Source organism: Plectropomus leopardus, chromosome 4 (genome assembly GCF_026936395.1).
Source record: "Plectropomus leopardus strain MGB_pleo_1.0 chromosome 4, ASM2693639v1, whole genome shotgun sequence".
Taxonomy (NCBI): domain Eukaryota; kingdom Metazoa; phylum Chordata; class Actinopteri; order Perciformes; family Serranidae; genus Plectropomus; species Plectropomus leopardus.
Window position 1 is genome coordinate 19786788 of NC_142179.1, and position 13751 is coordinate 19800538.

The following is a 13751-nucleotide window of genomic DNA, read 5'->3' on the forward strand; positions in this document are numbered from 1 at the left end:
CAGGCCGATTGCGAAGCTGATTACTCAGGTGTTCAAATGTTCCTTGACACATGACACGAGTTTCTTATCATAGCTACCTGGTACTTTTCTTTCCTCCTGTCACGCAATAAGGAATCTCAATCATTGTGATGTCGGTAAATGTTTTCACACCAAGGAAGTTGTGGGCACTTGACAGATCTTGTTGGGCTACTTGTCGTTTATTTTACATCGTGAAAATGCTACCGCGGTTTCACAGGAAGCACCTTATGCATGCTTACATTTTTAGTTTCATTTGTGGAAATACAATATTCGCATGGCACAAAAAATGTGACAACAAATTATTAAAATATTTAGAAGGAAGAACACTTGAGAAAAATGCGGGACAGTAAAAAAATACTTCAGTAAAAACTAAAATGAAAAATTGGAGTAATGAAATAACAGATAATTGGATGTTCCTGTTATGCAAAAACTGCATTTATTACTGTATGTTTGAGGGCTGCAAAGTCGGAATAATGTGTTCATGTGCAGCGCTGGAGCAGTTTAGTCCAGCATTATTAAATACAATATATTTGGCTACAGAAATGCAGAATTTATTAACAGAAAGCCCGCAAATGGCACGCAAACAAACAATGAAATAAATGCATGACAAAAATAAATAAAACAGAAATTATAACGCAAAAAGGATCACTGCGAGGTTAATTATAGGCTGAATGTCGTTGTTTAATTATTCATTACAGCCTGTTCTTCTCTGGGACCTTTACTTTGTCTTTATGAAAAATAAAACGAGAAAAGCGTCACATAATTTAAAAACCTTGATATTGTGAGAGGATTATTTTTCTCACTGCTCTGTTTCCGTAAATGACACACCTTTGCCACTGTGGAGGAGGAGGAGGAGGAGGAGGAACTGGGAAGAAAGAAAAAACAGAAGTCATTGTCTGATAAAATTCCTGACATCCATCAGTCAACTATAAATGCTGAACATTATTATGAGCAGCAGCATTAACTACTGAGAGCTTCTGGGTGCATGAGGACACGAGATTTTCGCTTCTCTCAGGTAAATCTTATTTTACTTTATTTTTTATTTTTTAACTTTTCATATACAACTCTTTTACTGAATATATTGGCCTTCTGTACTATAATACTACTACTACTACTACTAATAATAATAATAATAATAATAATAATGTATTACTTTGGGTTTTATTTGTTTAATAGGATGTGTTTTATTAGCATTGCTTTATGGGAAAATTTGGAAATAATGTTTATTATTTTAGTTTAAATTATTTGACCTATGCGTTACTGACCGGAGTTTTTTCTTCTCAGAGATGAATCGGTTTCTCTGCCTGGTGGCTGCAGCTCTTTACCTGTGCTTGCAATGCCAGGTGTCTGATGGTGAGTACTGCTCATTTTACTTCGAATAGCTAATAGCTTCAAGTTAATTTATTATTTGCTGGATTTAAAATGTCACACTGCTGTGATTTATTATCCTATTTTTTTGTACGAAATGTATCAGATCTCAGTAACAATTTTTAAGTCTGAAGAAAAATAGGGACTGTCGCATTGAGTCAAGACAGGTTTTGGTGATGGTGAAAAAACGTCAGGCGTACATCAAGGTTAGGGCGAGAGGTCAAATAAGAATTAAAAACAATGACTTTCCATTTTACTTAATGTAGAGGCTGGATTGGCTTGATTTCTCCCAAAAAACATGGGACGAAAAACCCTCGCGAAATTAGTGAAAATTACAAGAAAATTACTTAAAATTAGCAACAAAAAGGACCAAAAAACAAATAACCAAGGAAATGACCTAAAATGCTTAAAAATATAATATTCTTTAACATAATTTACAATTACGATGATTATATATTTAGTGTTCTAGACATTTTCCCCTAAATTAAAAAAATCAATTAATTTCTTGCAATTTGTGGATCATTTCTCATCGCCCTATTTTCTTATGTTTTTAAAATAAATCGATGCAATTTGCTCAAGGTTAAATGGTTTAGGCTAAATAATTGTAAAAGGCATCTGGAAGCAACACATGAAAAGTGACGTCGATCCGGTATTTCAAAGGATTGAACGCGCTGGTCATCTGTGTTATTATGTGTTAGATTATTTTAGATTTTTTTTCTTACAATCATAGTGCTTCAGATACTTTTCAGACTGCTAATAACACGGATTTCTACATTAAAGCTGGAGAGTCATTGTTTCTTAAATTCCTATAGCCTTTAATGTGCAATGTATATTTTGAGAAATTCATATAACGGTGTGGCATGAATGAAACCTAAACACGATCATGACACGAATGCACCCACCATAAAATATCAGTTTGAGGAATAAACCAAAACCAAAATGTGCTTTTCAGCATCCTATTTGAGCAGGACAGACATTGAACGAGCTGTGGCAGCTGCCAAAGCCGCTGTGAACTCCGCTTATGATTACTCCAGGAGAGTGTGAGTACAAACCTGTTGAACTGCTCTAAAAAAAATCTTCATTAATTCAAACATAGAGTATAACAAATGTTTTGCCGTTGAAGACCATGAGAATGAATTCATAAATCTGACGTCTCCACAGGAGCCTTGAACGGATCCGGAGAGATGTAGTGAGTCCCTCAGACATCCTGCGGGTCCTGAAGCAGCCTATTGGCCTAACCCGCAGTGCTGTGCGTGCTGCTGACTATATGGATACAACAATTAAAACACTCCAGAGGTCTGTGGGAAGACGTCAAAAACGCTCCATCAATGCCACAGGTGAGTTTACAGCTTCCCTGAGCCTTGCCTACAAACAGGTGTATCACGGCTGATTTGGTTATTACTACTTCCGTTTTTAGACCTGCTCACTGAGGAGCAGCTGGAGTCCATCGCTGATCTGACAGGCTGCTCTCCCCGACACCGTGCCCCTGCCTGCGCCACGACACCCAATGTGGACGTGTTTCGCACCGCGAGCAGCGTCTGTAATAACAAGTGAGGCCACAGTGAAATGACAACCTTTACTTTCTTTGCACAAATAAAGAAACTAGAAATAGGTGTTGACAGCTGCTGCCTTTAATTCAGAGCTAACTATGAAATACCTGACATGGGGTTCGGCTTTTGTTGGTGTGTGGGTTTTTTTTTCTTTCTCTTTTTTTTTTTTTTTTTCAGTGTCAGTTCTGTTTTTACATCCTCAGTATATCACAGTTGAATTTATTACAGGATTCTACAGTGGAATGTGATTTTTAGTGTAATACTGTAGCTTCACTGTGAAATCTGACAAATTAATCTTACTTAAAATAATATTTGAAACGGATTGTCTTGAAAAAGGAAAGTGAATTTAATAATAAATCTTAATTCATGTTTACTTTTATGTTAAGTTTACTTGAAAATTAACTGTATTTATTTTGTAAGTAAATGACAACTGAAATGACCTTGTTCTTTCTAAATGTTAGCTACTTAACTTAATTATGACAACGGTGATTTTGCCAGTGATGAAGTAAGGAAATCTGCATTCCGGTTTTTTTTTAAACATGTTTAAAAATATACAGATATGATTGACAAGTTTGCACCCAGGAAAATACAGATATATAGCTGATATATAGCATAGTAAGGTTTAGTAACTGGTTTAGACATTATTGAGTTGCAATAACTTCGCAATATTACATAAATATAATACAATTTTAAGTAAATTTAACAATTAGATGAAAAGTAAACAAACATTAAGATTAATAGTTACATTTATTTACATTTTTCAAGGCAATTGGTTTCCTAGAAATTAAAAAATAAATAAAACCAACTTGTAAGATATTACAGTGAAACCTGCACGTGGTTTCTGTCCCTCAGTTAGGCCTGCTTTTGTTAAAATTAAAAATACTGCATGCCGTACATCACAAAGCAGCCACCTGTTTGTGTTAACTGTTGTTTTTGCTCCAAAAAGCATTCAAATTTACAGTATTTTACTATTTTTTGGAGGAACAGTAGATTACTGTTGGAGTTTGGCCATGCTGTTACTGCAATATGTTACAGTGAAGATAAAGACAATATGATAATGGATTTATTTTTTCTTAACTAGACTCAACACCCGCTGGGGATCTGCTAACACACCTCTAGAACGCTGGCTCTCTGCTGAGTATGAGGATGGTGACTCTCGCCCTAAAGGCTGGGACAGTGATCGACACGTCAACGGCCACCTTCTTCCCTTGGTAACATCATCTTTACATGCTATATCACAAATGAACATGAAAAAAAAAAAAAAAACACTTGTAGCTTTACAAATCCTTTTCTCCCATGTGCTCACTGTTTACATCCTGTCCTCAGGTAAGGGAAGTGTCCAACCGTATTCTGCGCACAGCAAACTCTGATGTGGAGAGTGACCCACTTTACACTCTGCTGGTGACATTCTTTGGTCAATGGACTGACCATGACCTGACCTTCACTCCTCACTCTCCCGTCATCACATCATTCAGTAACGGTATTGACTGTGACAAAAGCTGTGAACGCACAGAGCCCTGCTTCCCCATTGAGGTCAGTGTTGTTGAAATGTATAAGAAAAGACACAAATACAAAAAGCATATTCACACATATAAAATGAATGCCAATTGTTTCTTATAATGCATACAGATTCCTGCAGGAGACCCTCGCTTTGGCAGACACTCAGAGGAATGCATCCCCTTTTTCCGCTCAGCAGCAGCTTGTGGTTCTGGCAACACAGGCTTCATATTTGGTGCAAAAAATGTCCGTCAGCAGATGAACTCTCTCACAGCATTCGTCGATGTAGGTCAGGTGTACGGTTCAGAGAATACCAAAGCTCGCCACCTACGTGAACTCTCCAATGATCACGGCCTGTTGAGGGTCAACACACAATACACAGACAACGGCCGTGAGCTCCTGCCCTTCACCAACATGGTTAGCAACATATGTGCCACCCGAGCCCGCATCACCAATGACAATGATGCAGTGGAGGTGCCCTGCTTTGATGCTGGTGAGTGGAAGCATGAGCGTTTATGTCTTTAATTACACATGGTGGTTGTCATAATTAACACAACTGAGATAAGTCAACTCCTGATTGCGTGTATTGAAAGAACAGGTCTGCTTTTCTGCCAGGTGACGAGCGCAGCAATGAGAACATTGCTCTGACCTCTTTGCACACACTGTTTTTGCGTGAGCACAACCGTCTGGCGCGTGCTCTGGCTAAACTCAATCCTCACTGGGGCGGAGAGAGACTCTATCAGGAAGCACGCAAGATCATGGGAGGATATTCACAGGTTCGAGAGGGACTTATCTGTATCGATTACAGAATTGTTGGAATGTTTTTGCATGGTTCAATTAACTTGATTTGTTTTTTGTCTCTCAGGTTATCACTTACAGAGATTACTTACGACTCATTGTTGGTCCAGACTACATGGCCATGAAATTGTCCACCTACCCCGGTTATGATGAAAACATGAACCCCAGCATTGCCAATGTTTTCGCAACAGCGGCCTACCGATTCGCTCACCTGACGATTCAGCCTACCATCTTTCGTCTCAATGAGCGTTACCAGGAGCACCCTAAATTCCCCAGCCCATTGCTGCACAAAGCCTTCTTCGCACCATGGAGAGTCATCCATGAAGGTATGTCTAGGATCTTTAACTTGTCAGTATTCACCTTAATGAAATAACTTGTATTAAACACTACAGCAATAGTGGACAGAAATACTCCAAAACAATCAGATGCAACTGCAACAGGCTTTGATTTTCCAGCACTGTTCCAGGATTGCAATCAACATGACCATACTATTTCAAAAGTCCAGCGCTCGTTTAGCTCCTCAATTGAAGAAAATTGAAGATAATAAATCACTCAAGGAAAGGTCAACATCAATCAGGAGTGAATTCTGACTTATTCCAGTGAGGATGTAGGTGATCTCCCCTAGTTACGTAAAATCCAAGAAGGTATATAGTTTTTTTCACTTGCCCATTGACAGGAGTGCTGCTCTGCACTTGGCTGGAAGCTTTATTGCAGTAATACCGATGAAAACTAGTGTGCTGGGTGCTATAAGCAGACCTATTAAGTTCAAGTTCTTATGCTATATTACAAACAGGATGGACTATCAAACCAAAACAACAAACGCTAAAAGAGACTACATTGAACTGCAGATTGGGATCATGATTCTTCGTGGGATCTGCAGTAGTATATTAAACTTGAAATGTTCCTATTCCTCGTGTTCTTTAGGTGGTTTGGACCCAATCATCAGGGGCTTGGTGGGCAGAAGGGCCAAGCTAAACACACAGGAGCAAATGATGCATGATGAGCTAAGGGACAGGCTATTTAAATTCTCCTCTGAGCTGGCGCTGGATCTGGGCTCTCTCAACTTGCAGAGAGGCAGAGACCACGGAATATCAGGTACTGTTTTAGTCTTCATACCTATTGATTCCTTATGTCTTGAGTGATTTTTACCCAAATATCTAGGACTCTGCAGGCACTTAAAACATGGCATCATTGTCACCCTTTGTGTCCCCTTTTTAGGCTACAACAAATGGCGTGGCTTCTGTGGGCTATCACAGCCAAGAACTCGGGCAGAACTGGCTGTAGTGATGAACAACAGTGTTCTGGCTGAAAAACTTTGGGACCACTATGGCACAGCTGACAACATTGATGTGTGGTTGGGAGGAGTGTCTGAACCATTTGTTCGCGAAGGACGAGTGGGGCCCTTGTTTGCCTGCCTGATTGCCACTCAGTTTGAGAAGATCCGCGAGGGAGACCGGTATGTGACAGAACTGACATTCCAAAAGATTTGGAGGTATTTGCGTTCTGTTTCACGTTTACATTCAGAGACTTTAGACATTACCAAACTGTCCAATTTCAGATTTTGGTGGGAGAATGAGGGAGTCTTCACTGAGGCGCAGAGGGCTTCCCTGAGGGAAACGTCACTCGCTAGGATCATTTGTGACAACACTGGTATCAACGAAGTACCACCGAACCCCTTCCAGTTCCGACCTCGTGAGTCTGGTTACACCATGTGCGAAGACATCAAAACCTTTGACCTCAGTCCATGGAGGGAGAATCGTGAGTTGATGTCCTGAAATCCTCTCTGATCCAGTTGACCGAAGACAATCGGTGCCAACATACAAATATTTTAAAAATACTGATTTTCCCTTTTAATTTTCTCTTAGAAGGAGACTCAACTGGACGCCAAGGACCACCAGGACCACCAGGACCACCAGGACCGCAAGGTAAATTTACCACTTATCCATAAATACTTAAAAATTGTAATGACAAAAGAATTACTTGCAATGTAAAGGTCCTGTTGGTATATCTGTGCTCACGCCTTATTTTTCTTGCAGGACCCATTGGACCGCAAGGTCCTAGAGGCCCCCCTGGACCTCCTAGCAGTATGCCCAATATTGCCTTTTCTGTGCGTTTGGGCAACAACAACCCCCAACCCGGCATGCCCATCATCTTCAGTGACGCCATCTACAATGGAAGGAACAGCTATAACATGAAGACAGGGTATTTTACGTGTGAGCTTCCCGGTGTATATGAGTTCCAGTTCCACTTGACCATCCATAATGGTGATGCCACTGTGGATCTGAAGTGTAACGGGGAAATCATTCTGCATTCATTCACCACCCGGCAGTCAGGTTACGTCACAGCCAGTGGCAGTGCATACTATAAGCTTGCGAGGGGAGACAGAGTCTATCTAGAGGCCAGCCCCAGTGCCAACGGTGTGACCAGTGACAGCTACTTCTCAGGGCATTTCTTGTTCAAGGAGTAGGAGCCTGTTCATGACACAGCTGTTAATCTGATATCCGTGTCAAAACACTGCAAAAAAAAAAAAGATCTGTTTTGAGCAGTTTTTTTTAAAAAATTTATTCCAGAGGGTAACTTTTGTTTAGCAAATATGACAAAAAGTTATTGTTTATATTAGTCACTATATCCTGACCGTCGCACATAAGGTAGATAATCCTCTGCCTCCTTATGCTTTGCTTGATATCAGACAGATTTGTCAACTTATTACACTGAGTTTCCATCTTCAGTCTCACGTTGCGCCCACTCCAATTTCTGCGGGGGAGAGGAGTTCAATTTCCCCTAACCAATCACTAGAGAACGAATAACATCCACTTGGATGTAACATTATTTTAACTCCACACTGATGTGTAGTTATGCCAGCATACCAGTTTTGTCGGCCTTTTCAGAGTGGAACGGAGCAAACAACAAATGACAATGTCAGGGGATATTTAAAAAACATATCGATTAAGAACAGCATCAGTACCAGAGTATGTCTTATCAAAAGCACCCACCTTTGTTGTTATTGCTCGGCATCGGTTCAGGAGCACTTCTTGACAATAGCATGACAAGTTCTGCCAGCAGGGCTGATTGGTTGATTTTTATTTGTTCAAAAAAAACAATTTTCTAAAGCTTAAAAACTAATCCAAGTGGAGGTGCAGAGGTCTTGTGTTCTCTCAGCCCATTTTAATCACAACACGCCCAAAGTTTATTATGGGATTTTGGCCGAATGCACTACAGGCTGCACAGGTGCTCTGAATTATACCTTTCTCAGGTTGAAGTTGAGCTGTGCTTAAAGTCTGTTGAAGTCACCAGTCTCTACTAATAGGAACCATAAATGAGAAAGTTGTCCATTTCTAAGTCAATTCTAGACAAAATAACATCTTAAATGGATTTTTTTTTTTTTGTAGTGGACCTTGCGGACAGAGAAGTACAATGTTTAAAAACCTGTGGAACTATCTGATTTTTCAAAATCTTTTGTACCGAATGAAGGAATGTTTATAATGCACTAATACTTGCACTGGCAATGTAGTCTACATATTATTCTACATATTCTTTTGCAAATTTGCTGAAAAACTGTGAAAACTATTCGACTTAATGTATGATTTTTTCTTATTTTCTTTTAAATGAATCCTTCTGTTGTCATATAAAAGTGTGTTTCCCTCTCTTCTACAAAGAGTACAGTGGGTATATTTTTATAGTCCATGCCTGGCAAATAAATGTAAGCTATAATGTAATCCTCAAATAATCTATAATTGGAAGAGCTATAATGTTAACCCCTTTTTCTCAAATACACTAACATACAAATACTTTTCCATGATTTAAGTGTAATTTGACTTTAATAAATAATTGTTAAACAGACTGCCTCTGAATGAACTTTATTAAAAACAGTCTTCAGAAGATGGTTTTGTTTGCAGACCCAGAAAACCACAGTTGAAGATGTTCGTAAGATGCCCAGTAGATGGCAATGACATACAATCTTTTACAGACACGAACACGGCACAAGCTGTGGTTTTAGATGAACTGCTGTTAATGGTTTGCATACAAGCCTTAATGGTTTTCAAGATGAACTGTTGGCCAGTAGACTTAGTTTATACTGGTATTGTGCAAAAAAACGTTAACTTTACTTTTTTAACTTTTAACAAATGCAGTCCTAAACTTGAAGTTTCAGTTAAAGAAAAGTATCAAAATAAATTGACCCCAATTGTTTTTCCAAAGCAGTAGTGCAGGGCAAGCCCTTTCTCTACAGCAAAGTTGTTGTTACACTGGTAACAAAAGACACTATCATTCATTGAACAAATGATTTACAGAATCCCATAAATTATATAGTGAGTTCTTGTGGGTTTCACCTGCAGTGCATCTGTATGATGCGGGAGTCAATCCATGTTCAGCTCTTCATAATGTGGAAGTGAGATGTCCTCCTATATTTGAGAAACCAGCAGAACTTTTTTTTTTGAAGAACAAATGATGTGTTTGCAAACTATTGACTCATTGACACTTCTGGAAAAGCCTTCTTAGAAGGATTTCAGCATGTCTTTTGATGACCACTGACATCACCGCATGGCAAATAACTTTTATTTTGTGTTTGATTAAAGGAACTTGTAACTCTCTCACTTAGATTTGGGCCAGTTTCAGCACCTTGGTATTATGCATATTGGCTCACCAGCATGACTATTACTGGGTGAGAAGCAGGGGTAGATTAATCAATGGGCATACCAGCCCTAAATCCCAGGGCAAAGGGCTCAGGGGCCCCTTAGCCAGAGCCTTTGTGTGAAGTCACTGTTATGGACTTTGCTTTTTTTTTTGTCAGGGGGCAGTCATGTCAATAACAGAGCCCCAAAAGTCATAAAAAAAAGGAAAGCCAAAGGAATAGCCTAAATATCAACTTTGAAGTTGTCACAAGAAAGAAACCATCATGATCATCATTTTGAATGTGTTTATTGCCTCAGTTTCTAGATCTGCCTATGGTTAAAAGACAACGGTCTTCTTTTTAATGCATTTTTAAATGTTTAAGAAGCGCTGTTTTTGTCCTTTTCTTTTCTTTTTTGTCTTGTCTTTTCTCCCCTTTTTTTCTTTTTTTTATTAACTTTCTTGCCTTCATCAAAGTGAAGCTTGAGAATGACAATAAAGTGAGCAGAGATAAACGGGATGACCAGCAGCAAAGAGCCACAGCCGAACCCAAGATGCTGCAGGGACCCACCCCACAGGGGGCGCACACTCCAGCAGGTGAGCTAGAGGTCACCCCAGAAGCTCTGATTGTATGACAAATGTTTCACCACTTTTCAACTCTGTTTTTTTTTTGTCTTTTCAGTCCCTGTGAGTAAACCAGTGACTTCACAGTCGGGGGGAAATGGGACAGATTACCCAGAGCCCCAGAGGAAGGAGGGCCCTTGAAAAGCCTGGAATTAAAGGTTAAGTTTTGTTTGTAGTTTTCTTATGTCTAAGTAATTAGTGTCATTACTTAATGAAAATAAACTGAAAAACTGAACTTTGACGAAAAAAATAGTAACTTTCTGAGGACCCTGTCACTTTCTAAAGGGGCAAAATATTTTAGTCCACCCGTGCACTTGGATGTATCTCTCTCAGAGGAGAGACATGGATCAAGAAAGGAGGTGTGAGGGGCCCACAGACACTGCTTATGCGCAGGGCCCAGAATTTTCGTGCCAAAGCCCTGAGCTGGGCGCAATACACTGTAAAAAGACATTAACTGTTTTGATTTCAGGGCTGCATAAAAATTATAAGTTGACTGAATTTGAGAGGACAAGTTGTAGTACTTTTGTAATGATTCAACTGGCCTTCTCAAATTCAGTCATTTAAGGCAGCCCAGAGACTAACTTTTTAAAGTTAAAATGAATAGTCTCTTTTTACAGTGTAGCCTATCATTACCAGCTGTGACAATTCTAGTAAATGAAAGCAATTCAAAAGGTAAACTGTGACTTAAAAAGTTAGTGTCCTGGCTGACTTAAATTTTCAAGTTGACTAAATTTGAGAAGACAGGTTGAATCATTAAAAAAATACCTGAACTTAGTCAACTCAAAATTTTAGGCAGCCCTGAGTACAACCTTTAAAGTTAAAACAAATGGTCTCTTATTATAGAAAATTAAATTTATTAAGTAAATTAAAGTGATGTTTTTCATTCCATTCCTCAGAAAATTAAAAATGTCAAAGAAACTGTCAGATATTCAACTATAGGCTAAGGGAAAAAAACCTGTAATGTTTAAGTTTATGGTGATATTGTGTTATTAAGAATTAACTTTTGAACTTATTTGATATGTTTGTGTTTTGTACCATATATTGCAGTCTTCTCTCATAGTTGCTTTGTATCCTTCTAGACTAGATTTTCTTAGTTTTAAGGACATTAATTAACTATAAATCATAACAGGCCTTAAGAGATGAAGCCAAATGTTTGGAGCAGGTGATGCTTTTTGGTATTAAGAAACGAGGCTAAAGGTGGTCACATCGCCTTAATTGCGGATGCCGACACTCCCCAGGGAGACCTGCATCCTTGCCTAAATCCTAAATAAGTAAACAGAAAAAAAACAGGAGAGCAATATATGGCGATCGATGGGAGACGTGGTGGGCCGCATTAGCTCTGTTGTTTTCTACACAGTGTAGAGGAGGGACGGGAACCAGCTGCTGCTTCTACACACACACACACACACACACACACACACACACACACACACACACACACACACACACACACACACACACACACGCCACGCCCCTCCTGACCTCCGTGGACACAGTGCCATCCACGCAGAGTGGCTCCGGGTGTCCCATGGGAGCAGGGGAATGCTGGAGAGGACGAGCGGCACACGATACCCCATTGTTTGGTTTAGCAGTCACTGATTCCCCCTCCCTTCACCTCCTCCCTAAAAACACGCGGGGCTGACCGTCTCAGCGGGTTAAATTGATTAGAAAGACGTTTGTGGTTTGACTAATCCCCCATTTTCGCCCCGGCTCTCCGCTTCACCAAATTAGAAAAGCCACACATCTAGACAGCGAAGTCCTGCGGGTTGGGATGATAATCACGGCCGAGCCTGTCGCACCTGTGGGGCTGGAATAAAGAGACAAGTCGGCCTGCAGCTTTCAATCCGCTGCATGAATTTTCTACTGAGTTGGTCTGTCTAAAATGTACAATTTTGATCCATTTGTCAGTTTCTCAAGTACATAGATAAATAAATAGGTCTAACTAAATAAATAAATAAATGTGCTAAATAAATAAATGTATAGATAACATAATAAAACAAAAGATGAACATCTTTACTGGAATAGGAAATTTAAACTCTCCATTAAAGGCCTACACTGTAAAAAAATTATTTTACCTTTTTAAAAAAAAATCTAGAAAACTGATTGCCTTGAAAATGTAATTAAATGTAGACCTTACTAAGTCTTAATTTATGTTAATAAAACTTAATGTCTAATTGTTCAGTTAACTTTATTTGGTGAAGTTGTTTAATTAAGTTTAATTAAATCAATCTTTCTAAGTTTTAGCAACTTCAGTAGACCAAGTTTACTGTGCTATATATCTGTATTGTGATGGTTGCAAACTAGACAGTAATATTGTTATTTTCTTAAACATAAAACAGAACTTGCAGATCTCCTTACTTCATCATCAGCCAAATCCTACTTGTCATGATCAAGTTAAGTCAGACTAATGTGGTTTACTAAAGTAGCTAACACTACATTTGAAGTAAACTTAACAATTGGAAAGTAGCTAAACATGAATAGAGATTGATATTTAGATTTACTTCCTATTTTCAAGGCAATTGGCTTTCAAGATTATTTTAAGTAAGATCAGTTTATAAGATTTGTATTAACTCTGATTAATGCCCTCTTGGAGAAAGAGATTAAACTTTATTTTCACAATAAATAAATAGGCCTAAATGTTAAATGACTGTACAAATGTGCACATAATATAACTTTCTGTACTTCTTAGTTAAACAAAAAGCATGTGATGATGCCTTGTGTGATCACAATTACTTCTGCTAACTAAAAAGTGTTTTCGATGACTCAGATGATTTCTTGTGTGCCGACGCCTAACATTAAGGTCAGCTCAACACCCCCCCCTCCCATTCCTGAGCAATTACAGTGCAATGCATTCACAAAGTTTTATACAGTAGTTATTCTCTTTGATTTAGTTTGCATATGGATAGCTTGAGTTTTTGAGCAATCCACTGACCTTAGTCTGGTTTCTACACTAGTTGTAACCTTCCCTCTTAAATCAAAACTAGTGGCAACCCATATGAAAGAGCATCTCCCTTCAGTGGAGGAATTTTATTAAAGTGTGTCATCATATACTGATTTTTCATGCTTAAGTAGAGCTGTCAATCATGTCAGGGGGAAGTGTGTGGGACACGGCGACAGGGCGGAGACTCAGCAGCAGGATTCCCCAAGACTGCTCTCATAATTGGGGGAACATCTGACTTTGTCCCGCGCTGGCAGATGGTGGGTTGAGGCGGGATGCAAAGGGGGGAGATTTACATCCATTGTCCAGGCGCACAAACTCCACACAGAGACAATAGTATATTGGTAAGA

At 39.1% G+C, this 13751-nt stretch overlaps 1 protein-coding gene across 2 annotated transcripts; it reads left to right on the plus strand.

Moving 5' to 3' along the window:
• Positions 1 to 941: 941 nt before the first annotated feature.
• LOC148189766 (eosinophil peroxidase-like) lies at positions 942 to 9071 on the plus strand. Of its 2 annotated transcripts, none has more exons than XM_088076751.1 (15): positions 942 to 1033; positions 1305 to 1371; positions 2339 to 2426; positions 2548 to 2723; positions 2804 to 2936; positions 4018 to 4147; positions 4263 to 4469; positions 4566 to 4926; positions 5049 to 5209; positions 5299 to 5557; positions 6156 to 6326; positions 6450 to 6687; positions 6790 to 6989; positions 7097 to 7156; positions 7268 to 9071. In XM_088076751.1, exons 1-15 carry the CDS (start codon positions 1004 to 1006, stop codon positions 7696 to 7698), a joined length of 2712 nt encoding a protein of 903 aa, XP_087932877.1. In that variant the 5' UTR covers positions 942 to 1003; the 3' UTR covers positions 7699 to 9071. The 2 variants fall into 2 exon arrangements, with proteins under 2 accessions (XP_087932877.1, XP_087932878.1); XM_088076752.1 differs by having other exon boundaries at positions 7100 to 7156.
• Positions 9072 to 13751: the final 4680 nt, after the last annotated feature.

What these genes read in the sequence shown, in the direction of transcription:
- LOC148189766 (XM_088076751.1), top strand. Translation starts at nt 1,004, where the DNA reads ATGAGGACACGAGATTTTCGCTTCTCTCAG. An exon ending in ACGGCCACCTTCTTCCCTTG is followed by an intron (nt 4,148 to 4,262) that starts GTAACATCATCT and finishes TCCTGTCCTCAG; the next exon opens with GTAAGGGAAGTGTCCAACCG. An exon ending in AAGATCCGCGAGGGAGACCG is followed by an intron (nt 6,688 to 6,789) that starts GTATGTGACAGA and finishes GTCCAATTTCAG; the next exon opens with ATTTTGGTGGGAGAATGAGG.